This window comes from Poecilia mexicana, unplaced genomic scaffold (genome assembly GCF_051168715.1).
Source record: "Poecilia mexicana isolate PSO_F unplaced genomic scaffold, ASM5116871v1 scaffold_20, whole genome shotgun sequence".
NCBI classification, from domain to species: Eukaryota; Metazoa; Chordata; class Actinopteri; order Cyprinodontiformes; family Poeciliidae; genus Poecilia; species Poecilia mexicana.
In genome coordinates, this window is record NW_028263389.1 from 11,869,633 (window position 1) to 11,887,834 (window position 18,202).

Consider the following 18,202-nt stretch of genomic DNA (forward strand, 5'->3'; position numbering starts at 1 on the left):
TTTAAACCCCCCCTCATCCCCCTGCGCTGGACACATCATCATCATTCTCCGCACAGATCTGAAGATTCAGCATGAAACTCTCCTCACCTCTCCCCCGGGTCGACCTAAAACAGTAAAACGAAGCTCAGACAAGTGGAAACCAGCCACGGTGTGGTGATGTTTTAAGGAAATTTGGATTCAGGAAACGAGAAGCAGCATGAATTCAGATGAACTCCTCTTTCTGTAACTGCTTGTTGAAATCATGTTTTTTATTATGTTCTGGAAAATGAAACAGAAGAGTTATATTTGATATTTTAGATTACGTTGCTTCCACAGTTTAACGCCTTGTAGGAACCCAGGTTATAAGCACTCAACGCCCCCTTTTAATCACAGACTGCAGAATATGCCGTTTAGTGAATAACAAATTACAGTTTGAGTCCTTCTGAGCACTAATAACTTGTCTTTGCTGGTCTGAAGCTCTTTGTTCACAGTTGGAGGATTTTGTACCAATGGTCACCAGACGTTTTTCAGTTCATCTTTGAATTGAATTTCGTTTCGAGTCTGCAGTGCCACCTGCTGACTGCCAAGTAAGCTGCACCTCTTCACCCTGAACATACAAAACGTGAAATGAGTCGAGTCAGCGGCCAAAGACAAAACCGATAGACAGAAAATGCTCAAATGAACTGTAAAAGAACTGCTGGAGAAAAAGTAATGACTACAATAAATCATTCACCGATTATTGGCGCAGTCTCCCATACAGCGCCGTTGTTGTATTACAACCACAAAGTATTTTATTTAATAAATTTTATGCAGTTGAATTTTCCCACATTCTTCCGATCATGGAACGAGTTCCTGACTCAAGGACTATTTTGTTTTTAGTTCCTGGTGAAACGGATCAGCTCCATTTTAAAATCTAGAAGAATTAGACTTGTAGAATCTGGACTAGATAATCTGGACTACAATGATTTAGGAGACTCGTGAAATCGGATTTTGTAATATTTTATACCTTTATTTTGTAAACCAGGTTCATGTCTCATTAAAAACCCAGATCTGAGCAAAAAAAAAACAAAAAAAAAAACGAATGGAAAAAAAAAAGCTTCACTCAGTAAAATTTCTGAAACTGGGTGGACTGAACAAATCACATAAAAACTTAGTGACAAATAATAAGGTCAAGGAAGAGTCACCTAAATATAAACCAAAAAATAAATAAATAACAGTTGTTCTCCAGAAATGATTCATTGTATCGTTTGAAACATGAAATAAAGAACAGAGTGTGGAAACTCAAGCCAGACTTACTTCTCAGTTTTCCATACTTAAAAAGTTGGAAAATGTTCTAATCAAATTTCCACAATTTTAAAGACTTTATGGGAAAAGAATACGTTTTTTTTTTTGTTTGAGATCTTGAGATCATATAAAATCCTAATACAAGACTGTGGTTGGAAACTAATGACAAAAGTTCAGTGGTAACGGATAAAGCACCTTTGCAAGACGTGCTAGATAAACTCAATCAACCCACTGTGAAGCAGCTATTTGATCCTCATGACTTTAATCAGTTAGTTTTAAATAAATCATTTTTGCAAGATAATTGTAAATACTGAACACAAATAAAATGAAAAAGCAGTAAGACAGTAAAAACAAACTGTTGAGTGGAAATATTGTCTAAATGGTTAGTAAGCTAAACTTAACCATACAAAGCAGTCTGGCTTCATGTCACTCATACATGTTTACTTTAGTTTTACTGCTATGTAACAGCCAGGCTGCTCAGCTCAATTAACTCTGGTGAAAAAAAATGTAAATAAAAAGTTGCGAACTCCTCACAGAAAATAAAACTTTTCATACAGTCAACATATAAACTGCAGGAATGAAAAATGCACTAAAACTATTTGGTTGAAAAATAGAATAAAAACATTCATTTTTGTCAGGTTCACTTAGTCTCTTCCCTCGTGTCACCTGGTGTGAGCGACCAGAGAAAACCATCCTTCTCGTTCTTGCCGTTTCTCGTTGTGCTGAGGAAAGAGAAGAAGATTAAGTTGATCTAACAGCGTCGTAGTTTGAGAACGTGGATATAACATGACGTTTGTCAGTCTGCACCTTTATTTCTCCAGTCTTGCTCTCAAAACTCAAACTGTTGGATGCATCAGAACCAGCATATCTGCAACAAATATGGCAGTAAATCATGCTGCGTGCGTACAGGGCGTAGATTTCCTCTAAATTGGCTCAGCCACTCACTGTCGATGAGACCCAAACTCCCTTTCAGGCGGCAGCACCGTCTCCTCTGAGCTCTGTCCTCCGGCTGAAAATCAAACTCTTCTTTTAATTCGTTGAAAAAGTAGAGTCGCAGAGCAGCACGCTTCTCTCACTCATCGTACCTGCCGCGTTCGGGCTGACGGCTGAGGACGGGATGGGGGAGGCGGATGGGGAGATTCTGAGCGAAGCGCTTTGCTTCTGCTGCTCGATCAGCTCCAGCAGTCGACTCCTGGCTGCCGCGCTCTGCCTGTTGAGCTCCAGGAGGCGCTGTTCCACGCTCGGAGTGCTGGAGGACACTGCCTGAACAGCGATCAACATGGCTCTGGTGTGTTTTCACGTTCAAATTCTTTCCCTTTCATATATTCAAATGCCCAGAGTTCTCTCTCATGTTTCTTCAAATAGGCAATATTTGAAGATAAATACAGGCTTTAGACTCAAAACCTGCACACACACTACAGCAGATAAGAAAGGAGTGATGCAAAATCGGATGAACTGATGAATGGACGGCTGACTAGTGGATTGAACTATCAAGCCAATAAAAGTATAAATAAAGCAGGAAAGCAAGTATTTTTCTACGCTTTCTTACTATATTGTCATCATGAAGCAAATATTACTTTTCCAGTAGGAAAAGCTATTAGTCAGTCATATATACCAGTACTATACAGAATTAAGGCAATCTTGAGATCAGTTTTTTAAAGCTTATTTATTCTAAACAATGAGGTCTGCAGATTGTTTTTTTACATTTTCATTAACTTGATGGAATTTGAATTTTAACTAATTTTGTCACAATACCCAACTTTTATTGCTGCTGATTATGTTGTGAAAATTAGCACAGCAGTTTTGATATGAAAGACTATTTAAAATAGAACAATTACTTTTAAAGGTTTATCTAATTTCCTTTTAGCGATCAATCAGCGATCAATCAAACTTCTCACCTGAGAAGCTGAAGACGTTCCCTCTGGAGACTGAAGGTGCTGGACGGTCATCTTCCTCTCTCCAGCGCCGCTGGCTGGACCCGACTTGCTCCGCTCGTTGCGGCCGTCGGCCAATCCCGCGTCCCCCGACCCGAGGCTCTTTGCCTGGCTGAGCTGAGCCTTGATCAGGTCGTTCTGCCTTTTCAGCTCAGTAATCTCAGCCAGCATGGCTGCAGGGGAGGGAAGGAGGGCGGGCTCATTAGAGGGCAGTGACGACGAGGAGACAGACCGACGTCTCGTGAGACCGGAGGTGGAGACGCGAGACTGGACGTTTTCACGGGAACGCTGGGTGTCTGACGGGGAAAGGCATCGCTGCAGAGGTAACGCATGACCTCCTGGAGAAGAAGGGAAGGAATAAATTTTGTCTTTTTTTTTTTATTATTAAAATGAAGACAGGTTAATTAATGCTTCCGGAAACTCACCAGGACTTTGTTGCCAGTTGTCACATTGTTGAGGCGGGGAAAGAAGGACAGCAGGAGAAACTCTAGTTTGTTGTGTTTTCTCATCTCCACCAGCAGACCGACAAACTGCACACCAATAATTCATTATCATCGCCTTACGATCAAAATACAGAAAATCTGCGCAACCAAATTCATCTGATTTATACCACAGGACTGGGACACTCTTCCACCGGAGTCTCTGCTTGGTTTTGTCTGTTCTCCCAGTAATCCCAGTCCACCCATCAAAAGTACCACAGAATCCAGCTTCTGCTCCAGATCTGCTGTCCGCTGCTGAAGCCCCGTCTGGTCAGTTCAACGACAGACAGAAAGGGTGACTAAATACTGAGGACTGACATCTCATCTGAATGCCATGATTAATCACTCCAGACAGGACACCACGCTCAGCCTCACCTGCAGGGCGGCGCCCTCTTCTCTCAGGGTCATGGTTTCGGCTGTCAGAGCGTCCATAAGCCCTCGCTGCTCCTTCAGCTCCTCCTGCAGTCGCCGCCGTTCCTCGGCTTCTTTCTGAGCTTCAGCTTCTCTCTGACAGAAAGGAGGCAGAGAAGGAAATAATGAAAGATTGAAGACGTGAAATCTGACAATAATTAGTCACCGTTTCCCCAAATCTGCATTTTATGGAAGTCTGGTAAAAAATAAAAAATAAAACAAGAAAGAAAGAAAACCTGTTAGAAGCTGCAACAGACTTGACACTGGGGCAGAGATTCACCTTGAAGCAGAACTAAACCCTGAAACCACTTTGCATCACTCCATTACAAAATGTTGTTGCCATGACAATATCAGCTTTGAGTTTTTTTGTACCACTTTCTCTGTTTTTCCATCGTGGCATTATTGCCAACAATTTTTCTGAGCTTTAGTACCTCAATCACTTTGATCTATACCAGGTGTGGGGAAATAAAAACCATGACCGATAGAAACTGATTTTAATGAAGAAAGACAAATAATTCAACATTCAAATTGCTTAATTAGTCTACAATAAAAATACCTTTCTGAGGAGCTGGACCAAGCGTCCAATCGTGGAGACCAAGGCAACAGAGAATCCGGTAAGACCTTGTCTTCCACTGGGTTCCAGACTCCCTGTTGATTCTGGTGCTGTATCAGAACTCATTGTGTCCAAGTCCGCCTTGACTTGGCCCAACATGTCCTGCAGCAGGCCCAGGCTGGACTGGTCTCCACTAAGAGACGCAAATGAGGAGCCGTCCAGCTCCAAGGCCCGACAGGCGCCCTTCCTGGTCCTCTCAGTGTGTTTTCTTATTCTTCCTGAGAAAAATTTGAAATGTGGGATCGTTTCGGAAACACTATTGAATAATTCATTCAAGATATAAAAAAAAAATTAAATTAAACAAAATTAGCTTCTAGAAGATATTACCTGACTGGCGTGAAGGAAGTTCAGCGTTCAGAACCTGAGAAACCAGGACGGAAGCCTCTTCCTCGTTTTGATCTGATGGACGCTGTTTGGTCAGAAAACGCTTAACAGCTGCTGTGGCATTGAGAGCTGGAAAGAAAAAAGGCTGGATGAGTCTTTCTCTCAAACTTCAGGCAATTAAACAGAACATCTGGATGAAGCTTACCAGTTGGGTCAGGTGCTCTCCCTGATCTGATGGGGGTCACAGGGATGTTTTCTTTACCTCCTGCATGAGACCCGAGACGATGACCTTTCCGTTTCTGTGTCGCTCTCGTCAGAGTTTTTGTTTTCCTTATATTTGTCCTGTAAACACAATAATTGTGCAATGATTGACATTAACATTATCACATTTTGAGCTGTTTTTTTTTTTTTTTTTTTTTTTTCCACTTGTGAACGGGTAATGCAATAACCACCAAGGAGGATTTGGGGAAAATAAATAAATAAATAAAGAATTGGGCACACAAGTTTGAATTTATTCTGATATTTTTTTAATCCAGTGTTAAATATATACAAAAAACTTAATCTCGTTAACAAAACCAATCCTTTCACATGACATCCTTAGAAGAGTTGATGCTAAATAGTTGCTTCAACAGAGGTTTAATTTCACCGTTTTAGAATTGGCTCTTCAGAAACAAAATCGACCAGAGTTGAGTCATGGAAAAAGGATTTGAACAAGAATATTTCAGAAGGTGAACAAGGAAATAAAATCAGTCTTAAATCACAGGAAAGAACATCAAACTTTTATTTAAAACTACATCAATCATCACATATAAATTCATCTAAACTGCTTAATAGTCATTTAAATGGGAACATTTCAGATTAATTAAACCCAAGTTTAACAATACAGATGAAGATGTGAACCTCCGACTGCAGTAATTTAATAATAATAGGCTGTTGGTGAATGGATTAATACCTTCTGATGAAACGACTCCCTGAACTGCTTGACAAATCCTCATCTCTGACATCTTCCCTTGAAACTTCTACTTCATTAAGTGCCTGAAAAAAAATAACAATTTTGCCTATAAAAATGCCATCATAACCTCTTAGGGAAATCTAAAAGGTAATAAAGTGTCATCATTTCATACCTCTTGATCCATTATGGATTGGCTGAGGAGGGACAGTTGGGTTGGAGGATCAGGTCTCTGGAGAACAGGCAGTTCTGAGTCAGAGTCACAGTTTGGAGCCACAGTCACGCTGGGGTGCCCTGCAGATGTACACATGTAGCAATAACTATACAGCTGAACGAGACATCTAAAGAGACAAATATTCTAGAAACAAATGAGTATAATCTCAGAGAGTTCATGTAGAAACATTCACCAGTCTGCCGTCGTGGAGCGTCTCCAAACAGGTCCTTGACCACAGCCAAGGCTCTGTCAGACTGGGCCAGCGCATCGTGCAGCAGCGGCTGTTCAGAGAAAACCTGCAGCAACACATCACCATTCCCCCAGTGAGCTGTGCTTGAAACTGTGTGGGAAACTAAAAAGGAAACCCAGGTTATTCATTTCACACACGTCTCTGATGATGCTGAGGCTGGTGTGGTCCAGGCCTGGGGAGCCGCCGGCGTGTCTGAGACGACGTTTCAGGGCTTTCTCTCTTAGCTCCCAGTGAGCTGCAGCTTTATTGTGAGACTTGTGGATCTCATGTCGATGACACTTAGGCGGAGAAAAATAAAAAGTCACATCCAGACGTGCAAGCCTGATTGAGATCTATCTATACAGGCTCCATGTTGTGGCTGCAGCCAGAGGTGAATATACTAAATACTGACTTGATGAGGGTGAATATTTATGCACTTACAAATATTTTAAATAAAATAAGTATTTAATTGTCGTTAGTTTCAAAGAAATCGATTTTCACATTGGCATTAAAGGATTTTTTTAAACAAAAAAAAAAGAAAAGAAAAAAAAGTCAAATTTTGTTGACTGATTTCTACAACCAATAAAAGAGCAACACATCCAAGGTGTGAACGCTTTTTTTATGCACCGTAGCCAAGGAAGAAGTCCTTTATGCAGCTAACCAACATATCTGCAGCCAGATTCTTATGTACATAATTCACACTAAGACCTTTTCCCTCATAAAAAAGTTGTTATAAATAAAAAGATCTTACCAGCTCAGCAGAAGTCAGCTTGTGCACAGAGAGATCATTGACAGTGCTCTGAAACAAAAAGGTCAATGATTAGATTTTAAAATAAAGTTGTCCAGCAAGATATGAAAAATAAAAACATGATTGTAGGTCTTGATGATATTAGTGCAACAAAAGTTGTGAGGTTCTACATATCCAGTCATAAAAAGGATCACATTCTGACAACTAAATCTAAGCTCAAGTGTATTTAAAAAAAAAAAAAAAGGTCTGGTATAAAAATCCCACCTGTTACCTCTGAGTTTTGGATTTACCTCACGTGTAAAGTCCCTCCGCAACTCAATGAGAGACTGATAAAGTGACACAAAAATGAATGCAACATGTTTGTTCGAGTCACGGTGGCTCTAAGATATTTATTTATGAGCGTCTCCATTTTCGCTTCATTTTAATAAATAATGGGTGTGGAATTTGCCTTCCTAAAACTGTACGCTTGAAATTTTACAATGTTTTCTGTGAATAGACTGCATCTAAATTACTATCCTCTCGTTTTCAGAGAGAGCTCAAAGCAAACAGAAGTTGATATCTTTAATCCCTGATTAATTAAATAATCCGTGCTACTTACCACCCAGTCTTTCTTGGGAGCTGCTGCCTTCTTAGGGCGAATGAGTCGTTTCCCTTTGGGTTGCTGCTGCTGCGGACGCCCCGTTCTCAGAAGCATTGTTCAGACAGTAAATTAGCTGAGAAGCGTTACAAAAAAAATAAACCTACCGCGACCCTCCACTGCTTCAAACCTCCGCTTTGGGTTTTAGAGCAAATTAAACCTAGAAAAAAACTTTAATTATCGATGTAAAGTAACAATGAGCAGGAAAATGAGATTTTACGCGGATATAAGCATAACAGAAAAGCTAACGAAAATTTGATACAATTTTTAAACTGTCGCGCGACACTTCCTGTGCTGTTGTCACGGATACCCTTGCTTCCTCCTCTGATCGCAGAACAAACTTAAAGGCTCACTACCGCCACCAACCGGCCTGACTGATGGACTGCATGAATTATTTATTCTTGTACTAAACGTTTTTTACTGACTAAAATGGTCACAAACAAAGCGCTGTATAGTAAGTGAAAATATAGAAATAATCTGTTAGCAACACTACAAAAGAAGAAACGCACATAGGCATCAAAAACAATACCTGAACTCATTCCACACCTCAGAGGAATGAGTGGGTTAAAGTGTGATATATGTTGCAGAATAAACAGTTACATTGTTGACTAGCAGGCACGTTTCACTAGTCTTAAAAGAGCTCTTAGATACGGACAAAAGTTTCAAACGTGCACAGCTAACCTCAGTCTAGTCTTCACTGTCCCTATGTTATCAAGGATTATGAGAAAAAATGTGAATGCAGGCCATCACCACTAGATGGCAATGTTTCTGCTAATATCATGCTGAGAAAAAGAAAAAGAAAGAGCTGCAGGCAAATGCCAAATTGCCAAAAAAGGGTCTTTGCCTCAGGATCAATATATAATTTTTTTTTTCCATTTAGGATTTCCTTGCCAGACAGTCCTTTCTAATTTAAATTGAAAACTGAGTTGTGGCATTAAATAACCTGACGTTCCTACTCTGTATTCCAAGGCTTGAATACATCATGGGTATGTGATGTGTGCATTTGTGTTCAGACCCTTTTTAGTCTGTTACTCCTTAATAAATTCCAATAACTGTGCAATGAGCATGCAGCAGATAAGAAATATGTTACATTTGTTACTTGTTATGAGGCACATTTAGCTCTCTGTGTGGCTCATAACACAGAAAGCTAAATGGCAACTCCTGTTTTAATTAACAGGAGTTGTAATTTCACTTGTTCCTCCAGCCATGACATTAATTCAACAATTTCAATTAAGCAACAGGAAGAATATCTCATTGGCCTGCTTTTGTAGAGCAAATATTTCCAAACACTGCAAGGCATCTAACCCAGCAGACTTCTCAGCTAAATTATAGATTCGTCTCACGGCTCAGTTTACAAATGCATCTTAGGAAATAAGAATATGACTGGAAAAGTTATTCTATGCATGATTTACAGCTAATGAAAACCCAAAGTCAGTTTCTCAGGAGGCATAGAATATTAAATAATTAATAATTTTTTTTAAATGATTAACAAATTGGTCTACAGAAAAGCTTCTATGTTACAACATCTGCACTGAGTGCTTAGTTGGGGCTCATTTTGCATGAAATACTGCATAAAGGAGTAACAGTGCATGGAGATGTTGTGTTGAATGCTTCGCCTCAACTTTTTCACTCACATCTTTCCTACATTTTTTCTTCCACTAAATTTTCCGTTACGGTTCTGTAATTAATCTGCCTGCGTCTGCACTTGAAGGTCCAAAACAGGAAGTTGTGCGAACCAGTTTCTAACTTGACGTGGTTCATTCAAAGAATCCGAAAGGTGTTTCATTTGCATCTGTCTTCTTTTACGCCCCTCTCACTCCTACGAAAACTAAGGCAGACTCTGCCCAGCGCAGTTCAGTAAGGCAGCAGCAGCACATACACACACACACACCACGTACGGATTTAGCCGACCGACTTTTGACTTTAAACAATGCAGAAGAGGCCTGAAAAGTTGGAAAATGCATCTTTAGGCACGGGACTGGCTGGGACAGCAGCTGTGCGCCCACGGATCGGGGTTCATGTGTTGGTTCCCCTGCATTCCTAAGGAAAGTCGCCTCAGGAGCTGGGAGAAGACACGAACAGCCGGACAGCGGTGCCAATAAGGAAAATCCATTCATTTTTTTTTATACATGTCGGATTTACCACCGCTGGGATATTAATTTAACTCTCGTTTTAGGCCAGATTTAATGCTTAAGGCACCACCGGCTGCAGTTTGGAACCTACTTTTGGAGACGTTGGATGTGTTTTTACGCACGGGATTTTCTCAACAAATGACCACCTGTGATTGCTCCTCAACTGTCTTCCTTCATCCTCTCTGGTCTTTTTTCCACTCTGACCCAAATCATCATCACCATCATCATCATCATCTGCTACACCGGCTTTGACGAAGGAGACTGAAAGGCATCCAAACGCACCGGCGTGTGGCTGAGAATGCGTGGAGGTGGTTTCCCGATGTCCGTCTCCGTGGTGATGACTCTGCTTTTGGTCGTTATAGACGTGAAGGCCAGCGGGGAATACTGTCACGGGTGGCGAGACTCGCAGGGCGCGTGGAAAGACGGGTTCCAGTGCCCGGAGAAGATCGACGCGGAGGACGCGATCATCTGCTGCGGGAAGTGCGAGCTGCGATATTGCTGCGCCAGCACGGACGCGCGGCTGGATCAGGGCAGCTGCGAGAACGACAAGCAGGCTGAGGTACCGGGAACAGAGAGCAAAGAGGACAAGGACTCCCGCGCAGGTAAGAAAGCGGAACCAGTGGCGGTTCTTTCATGAATGGTGGCCCCGGGCAAGCCCTTTCATTTGCCCCCAACAATCTACTATAATCCACTTCATTCTTGACCACTTTCAATATGCGTGTTTCACATTTGCCACAATGTTAGGCTATCCTAATGAAATCATAAGAAATGACCCTACAACTTTTTAATTTAACACCAAATCATCGGCTGTAATTCAGATACCAACATCAATATCAATAGCTAGTGTCCAGCAATAAAGTCTGCATACAGCTATGAACTATAGGAGGCATCCTTCTCTCTGAATAGCAAAAAAATGTTACTGAAAGCAGAGTTGGCATTTTTATTATGTCCCATTGAACATGCAGCCCTGGGCAGAAAGCCCCAACACTTATGTCAAAACCAGCCACAGTCCATGACTTCTACTATTGCACCCTTCAACGTGCAGAGCAATTCTCATTCACAGCAAGTGACACGACCTTTTTTTTCTGGATGCTTAAAACTCAACAAAGGAAGTTGAGTATAAAAGTCAGTTTAGCATGTTCTTAAACCGTAGGAGGATTTTGAACTTTCTCAGAGTCTCTAAAGAATCATGAAATTAGGGCTCTGAGACGAGGCTGTTTGACTCATTAACTGCTTTACCGTAAAGTGAGTCAGTGGTGATTATGGCAGGACTGGATGCCAGTAAAAGCGACCCACTTGTCAGTGGAGCTGCTTCTAAAAACCAAACAAAACAAAACCTAGGAACTGGAAAAATATTATTTAATAAATATACAATAATTAAAAATAAAAAATGAAGTATCAATATCAAACAAATAAATGCAGAAATATTTAAATGTTTCAAATATTTTTAAAACATTATTACATTCAAATAATTGATAAAATAAGCATTTTCTATTTATTGGTGCTATTTATTAGAGCTCTATGTAAATAATCGCATAAAGAGCCATTTATGTGAGCAAGTATTAATGTATTGGATTGTGGTACTTTTAGCTCTCCATACCATCATATCTCCAATAGATAATTTTTTTTTTTTTTTTTGCCTCTTATCTTCCCCTCTGAGGTGCGTCCCTCTGGGCAGAAAGCCTTATTGCCCGTAATTAGGATTATATTAATCCAAAAAAAAATTCCAGCCTAATACGAATATTTTGATATTGTCGGTTGGACAACATCATGAAAAGCCTCTGCTCCAGATGTTTTGGACTTGATCTTTAAAATCCGAAAAGTGTGAAGCTCCGGTTTTCCCCTCCCTGCCCTGCTCCACTAACGCGGCATTGCGTACAGCAGCCATGGCTCTCTGTAAAAAGGACTCATCTGTTGCGACAGCTGCAACAGGAGACAGCAGACTCCTCCAAAAACCAGTTAACAGCCCTCACAAATGGCAAATTGTGCCATGCCGCTGCACTTTATAAATAGCCGTGTTTGTTCTGTAACAGTGCAGAGCAGGGCCAGGCTCGAATCACGCTGTCCCCACGGGGATCAAATTTGGACTTGACCGGATCTTGGAGAGTGGCTTGCCCTGGGTGCTGACAGCACTGTTCATAAAGGAAGAAGAAAGAAAAAAAAAAAAAGAAAGAAAAACTCAAATCATGTTATTTTCCTGTTCAACAACCCACCTCCCACCTACCGCTGCAGTCTTTCTGGTGTCTGTGGGCTTTAGGAGATTCGCTCCGAGGGGAATCTCCTGACATCCAGGGAGGAATAATTACCAAAAACAACAGCTCAACCTGTAGTTTTCAGCTTATGTTGGTGATTTGTTGACAAAACACACTCATTCCTCGTTACCGACATTCCCATGAGGTAATCTTTCATCAAGTCTTTGAACTTGCATTTTGCCACAAGAAGGCACCAAGAAGCAAGACAGAAAAGACTTACTTTTTGTTTTCGTCCTTGGTCTTCTAGCTACAGTGTAACCTGTCATTTGCAACTTCCATACGTTATCACTGCAGGAAGAGGAACATACATTGCGGTCTGTGGCCTCCTGCCAGAATTACCTCAAAGTGGTTGATTTTTCTCACCAAGCACAGAGAGAACGGTTTTTGGTTTTTTTTCAAACAGGAAAACCTTGTTCACTTTGCGCTTTTTGCACATTTTTCACTCACTTGTGGCCTATTCATCATTCCAGAATGATACAGTGGCAGGAAATTATTAATGTGCTCAACATGAGGGAACATGTGGTATTTAAGAACAAGAGAATCCCCGCGGGATGGCCCGAGGAGGCAGAGGCCGGCCGGACGGCCAGCCTCAAACAGACTCTGCTCCAAACAAGAGCTTAAAGGTGGCGGGGGGTGGGTGGTGGGGAGGGGGCTTTTAACTGCAGCGTGGCTGCCACAGCTCAGCGGCAGCAACAGGTGTGGACGAGTGACAGAAAACAATGGGGGGGAGCTTCGACCGGCATGTGCGTGAAAACCGATTCTTGCTTCTTCTTTTTTTTTTTTTTTTTTTGTTTTGCTTGCTACCTTCATGCTTCACTCTAAGCATGAAGGTAGGATTCAGGGAATCTGAATTTACACTAGAAACACAACTGTCTCATACTTTAGCTCCTTCAACACATGGGACATTAAAGCATTTAAACGTAGATCTAAGTCAGATTTTAAATCAAAACTTTCGCTTCCGTTGGATAATAAAGTTCAGAGCTGCTACATGGTGGCTTGGAAAGGTTTTCATGCCTCCATTTTTCCACTATGTTATGATTCATGTGACAGGCCAGCACAATTTAGTGTGAAATTGTGAGACGACAGGAGAACAACACATGGTTTTCTGCTTTTGGCGATGTGCAGTGTTAGCTTTCGGACACCACAGTCTTAAAAATAACTTAAAAGTTCCGTTTTGATCTCAATTGGAACGTTTTCGCAAAATCCGGATATGTAGAAAATATTCTCGCACCTGAGCTGTGGATCTATGCATCTCCTCCAGATCTACCACAGATCTCTTGGGTGCTTCTCTGACTTTTGCTTTTCTCACTTTAGGTGAATGTTCACGTCTCGTTAGGTTTGACCTTGTGTCGTTCTGATGACGGATTGAACAATGCTCCCATTCCTGGCCTTCCTGCTGTGTTGCTTGGTCTCCATGATGGTGTTTATGGACGCATTTTCAGATTTTCTTTATTTAAAAGGGTCAAATTTTAATACAACTCTAAAAGGCTATCATTGTAGCGTGACAAAAGATTTAAAAAAAATTTACACAAAAGCACAAGGGAATGAGGATATAAAACACTAATTTGAAGTAGATTTGTGATATAGGTATAATATTTTGTTCGCCCACCTCTCCAGTTGTGAGGGGGCTTGAGTTGGTTTTGTTTGCATTTTTTACTAAAGTGCCAGACTGTATTTTCTGTGCGATTGAGCAAGTAAAACTCGAAGCTCGACTTTTTTTCCTCCTCCACCATTGATTTAAAAGGTGATTTTAGAAAAGGCAGATCTGCAAGAAGGGATGAAATCACACACACACACACACACACACACACACACACACACACACGCACACACACACACACACACGCACACACACAAAAAAGTTCTGAAGCACGGAGAAAAGGGGGAGCGGAGGCAGAAATGTTGAAACCGAAGCTGTGTTACTGCAGGGAAGGAAAGTCTCTCAGAGATATCTCTGCTGCGAGGCGAGGAGGCGAGAGGCGAGGTCCGACACCACCAACTACAAACGGGTCAAGGTCCGGGTTTTCTTCATGTTCCCGCGATCCTCCCTCCCTCTCTGGAAAAGTATCATGCTGTAATCCTTTTAATGCCCTGCGACTTTTGATGAGCATTCTGAAAAAGTCAAACGGTTGCATTTCAAAAGAGCCCAGAGACAAAAGGAAACTGGAGCAGGCTGCCACCTTTCTCCCTCTCTCTCTGTCTGGCCCACAGTTCCACCTCCTAACAACGCTCAGCTACACCCTGTGGGAACAATAAGACTAAATTAATCACTTTAAATGTCACATGGACGTTATTGTGTTTGGAGGGAATGAATGGGTGCAGGAAACACCTCGTGAGTGACATCATGTTCTATGCCGTCTGGGCAAAATTCGCTCTCTCTGCACTTTCCCCATTTGGCGAAAAACTGGAACGCTCCCGCTGATCAGGTTCCAAAGTTGTTCCTGGAGCGCTTCCTGCTCTCCTAACACATTAACACTCTAAAAGTGAGGTTTTCGCATGTAAAACTGTCAAGACTTTACATGTTCAACAGCGGACTCCGATTGGCGGAGCTGTGAAAGCTGCGAGCATGATTTGCTGTTTTAACTTAAAAAAAAGAAAAAAAGAAACTCAGGAAGGTCAGTGAGAAGGAACCGACTTAGTCCTCTGATTTACAGAGTGGAATAACTTCTCAATGCAACATTAAATCAGTCCACTTTAAAGCCTTTCTTTAAACTGATGCCAAGTGCTACAGTTCAGCTACAGTAACTTATTTTCATAAGCTTAGTCATAAATAGCTGAGGAAAAAGAGGGGTCACAAATATCCACTGGCAGCTGGGTTTAAGAACATTACCCAGTCCAACACACACACACACACACACACACGCACACACACACGCACACACACACACACACACTGAAGCCTGTGGGGTGAAGGAGGCTGAGGACACAGCAGGGCGTGGAGGATTAAAACAGATCAAAACAAAGTTAATAACTGCTAATGAGAGCCTGAGAAACCCTGGGGACCCCAATAGCTCTCTGTCTTTTAATCTGCAACAAACACTTGCCTTGTCCAGTCTGTCGTTTTACTACCTTTACAAAAGTTTTCACGCTCCTTAAACCTTTCCCACATTTTGTCAAGTCACAACCTCAAAAAACCTACGCGCATGTTTTCAAAGCCCAAAGAACGAGGCAGACCGCTCAGGGATAAAGTTGTGGCAAAGTCTGAAGAAGGATGAGGTTATAAAATACTGTCGTAATATATTTAAACTTCTGGACTCTGTATTGTTACATCCATCATGCGAAAATAGAAAGTAGGCCTATATGAGCATGAGGCACATAAACTACAAGAGGAGGGACTCATGGCAGCTGTGGAGGAGCAGCAAAGATCCACAACTTTATGGCCTTTGTGGAAAAGTCTCAAAAATAAAATCCACGGTTTTGCTTAGAGGACACACAGAAAACATGTGGCAGAAAGTTCTCTGGTCAAAAGCCCGACTTGTATGCAAAATGTGATGAAAAGAGAAAAACTAACACCATATATCGCCATAGTGAAATATGGTGGCAGTGTCGTCATGCTTTGTGAATGACTCCGGTTGATATGTCAGATTATTTCATCAGAAAATGTAGAAAACTATGCATCATTTTCATTGTTGTGCTAAATTTCCAATGAAGATGGCGGCTGTTATGTGGCAAAAATTTTAAAACGAGTTCAAACAGTGCGAATGCTTTTGTAAAGGCCTGATTAGCGAGACTTTGTTCAAACTTTTTTCTTTGAGGACACTCAAAAGACACTGTTTGCTGAACTCAGTTGGACCATCCGACACTCAAAGGTGCTTTCTTAAATACTGATGCCGGCAAATAGACTTGCACCAGTCCCACAGTGAAGCTCGGTGGTGGCATAGTCATGTTGTGGGAATGCCTTTTCATCAGCAATGAGTGAAATGGACCGAAATAGAGGCCGAAAAACAGAGTCAGAGATTCAATAGAACATGTTGGATGTAAAATATTCATGAGTTAGAATGGCCTAGTCAAAGCCCGAATTCAGTGGAGAAAAGCAGTGTTCCATCCAGACTAATGGAGACTGAGCTGTGTTACAAAGACCGGTCTCCAGATGAGCAAAGCTGGTAGAGACATACCCCAAAGACGAGTATTGACCCAGAAAGCTGAATAAAAATACACACCACACTTTTCAGATTTTTCTAAGCAAAACACAAAAAAATTGTTGAAAAGCATGCATTGCTTTCCTTATACTTTATAAATGTGTGCTTTGTGTTGGTCTTTCACATGAAATACTCTGACGTCTGCGGCAGTAACATGATTTTACTAGAAGCCAGCTGAAACACTTCAAAACTCTTGATTAACGATCCCCGTGTCTCCTCCTTTCAGTGCCGATCTATGTGCCCTTCCTGATCGTGGGATCCGTGTTTGTGGCCTTCATCCTGGTGGGCTCCGTCGTCGCCGTGTGCTGCTGCCGCTGCCTCCGGCCGAAGCAGGAGCTCTCCTCGGCCGGCGCCTCGGGAAGCGGAAGCGCCGGCGGCCGCCTCCTGGAAACCATTCCCATGATGGCGAGCAGCTCCAGGGGCTCCTCGTCCCGGCAGTCCAGCACGGCCACCTCGTCCAGCTCGTCGGCTCCGCCCGCCGGGGCCCGCGCCGGTCCCGCTCCGCTAATGCGGGCTCAGGCCTCCTGCTGTCTGCCCCCGGACGCCAGCGTCTTCGTCAACATGCCCACCAACTTCTCAGTTCTCAACTGCCAGCAGGCCACCCAGATCATGTCCCACCAGTCACAGTTCATGCACCCACAGTACATCGGCTACGCCCACCCCGTGTCCCCGACGGCGGCCTTTTTGGACCACAGTCAGGGGGCATACAGACCCCTCCAGTCCCCCTGTCCTCCTCCGACAGCGGGATCCAGCGGCACCAGTGACAATAAAGGACCTCCAGTAACCGTGTGATGAGGATGGAGGTGAGGCGGGCCGGGGGAGGGTGGCTTACTTGCAGACCACTCTGGATTTTGTTGGAGCAGGGACGTCTGGGCTCACTTCCAAAGTGGAGAAAACAACAAAAAGAAAAAGAAAAAGAAAAGAAATCAAGGAGTCCGGACTCACATGAAGGACTTCTTAAGCTGTTCCCAGTCTGGACCTGCCCTGCTATTGTGTGTTGGCGTTTCATATGATCTCTTGGCAAAGTGTCACCGAGCTCAGCTCAACCCGTGATGGGGGTTTATGGATCCATAAACAACTCTCTGCAAAACTGAATGTTTTAGGGTTTACCACGGGCCAGGTGGATAACGACGCGCAGTTCAATGCAGTAAAACGCACGCAGCTCGAATCGGAGCCGCGTGCGTTTCTTGTGCACACGGACCCCTACGCGAAAAGTGTGAAAAGAGATTTGCTGGCTTATACAGGTGCTGGTCATAAAATTAGAATATTGTGATAAAGTTAATTATTTTCCATAATGTCATGATAAAAATTAAATTGTCATATATTTTAGATTCATTGCACACCAACTGAAATATTTCAGCTCTTTTATTGTTTTAATTTTGATGATTTTGGCAAACAGCTCTTGAAAACCCAATATCCCTGTCTCAAAAAATTAGAATATTATGAAAAGGTTCTCTGAACGAGCAATAAAAATAATCATCTGAATCAACAAAGTAACTCTAAACACCTGAAAAAGATTCCTGAGGCCTTTAAAAACTCCCAGCCTGGTTCGTTACTCAAAACCGCAGTCATGGGTCAGATTGCTGACCTGACTGCTGTCCAGAAGGCCATCACTGACATCCTCAAGCAAGAGGGTGAGAAACGGAAAGAAATTTCTGAACGAATCGGCTGTTTGCAGAGTGTTATATCAAGGCACCTCAGTGGGAAGTCAGTAGGAAGGAAAAAGTGTGGCAGAAAACGCTACACAACGAGAAGAAGTGACCGGACCCTGAGGAAGATTGTGGAGAAGGGCCGATTCCAGACCTTGGGGGAAGCAGTGGACTGAGTCTGGAGTAGAAACATCCAGAGCCACTGTGCACAGGTGTGTGCAGGAAATGG

At 42.4% G+C, this 18,202-nt stretch overlaps 2 protein-coding genes across 2 annotated transcripts; one reads left to right on the forward strand and one right to left on the reverse strand.

Moving 5' to 3' along the window:
• Positions 1 to 962: 962 nt before the first annotated feature.
• Positions 963 to 8,302, reverse strand: spice1 (spindle and centriole associated protein 1). Its single transcript, XM_014975402.2, has 17 exons — positions 7,763 to 8,302; positions 7,168 to 7,215; positions 6,575 to 6,715; positions 6,381 to 6,483; positions 6,149 to 6,267; positions 5,977 to 6,059; positions 5,230 to 5,366; positions 5,028 to 5,153; positions 4,644 to 4,918; positions 4,052 to 4,183; positions 3,808 to 3,943; positions 3,623 to 3,727; positions 3,162 to 3,535; positions 2,349 to 2,526; positions 2,209 to 2,272; positions 2,071 to 2,131; positions 963 to 1,985 (listed from the first exon to the last, which is right to left on the reverse strand). The coding sequence occupies exons 1-17, from the start codon at positions 7,856 to 7,858 to the stop codon at positions 1,926 to 1,928; spliced, it is 2,238 nt and encodes a 745-aa protein (XP_014830888.2). The 5' UTR covers positions 7,859 to 8,302; the 3' UTR covers positions 963 to 1,925.
• Positions 8,303 to 9,641: 1,339 nt separating this feature from the next.
• On the forward strand, positions 9,642 to 17,250 carry shisa2b (shisa family member 2b). Its single transcript, XM_014975459.2, has 2 exons — positions 9,642 to 10,535; positions 16,551 to 17,250. Exons 1-2 carry the CDS (start codon positions 10,232 to 10,234, stop codon positions 17,114 to 17,116), a joined length of 870 nt encoding a protein of 289 aa, XP_014830945.1. The 5' UTR covers positions 9,642 to 10,231; the 3' UTR covers positions 17,117 to 17,250.
• The last annotated feature ends 952 nt before the right edge of the window (positions 17,251 to 18,202 follow it).

Bases quoted from the DNA above. Each gene is read 5' to 3' on its own strand.
- spice1 (XM_014975402.2), bottom strand. From the start codon at position 7,858: ATGCTTCTGAGAACGGGGCGTCCGCAGCAGCAGCAACCCAAAGGGAAA. The intron at 7,216-7,762 runs GTAAGTAGCACG...TTTTTGTTTCAG, and splicing joins CTCCCAAGAAAGACTGGGTG to AGCACTGTCAATGATCTCTC. The intron at 6,060-6,148 runs GTATGAAATGAT...ATTTTTTTTCAG, and splicing joins AATCCATAATGGATCAAGAG to GCACTTAATGAAGTAGAAGT.
- shisa2b (XM_014975459.2), top strand. From the start codon at position 10,232: ATGCGTGGAGGTGGTTTCCCGATGTCCGTCTCCGTGGTGATGACTCTG. The intron at 10,536-16,550 runs GTAAGAAAGCGG...TCCTCCTTTCAG, and splicing joins GGACAAGGACTCCCGCGCAG to TGCCGATCTATGTGCCCTTC.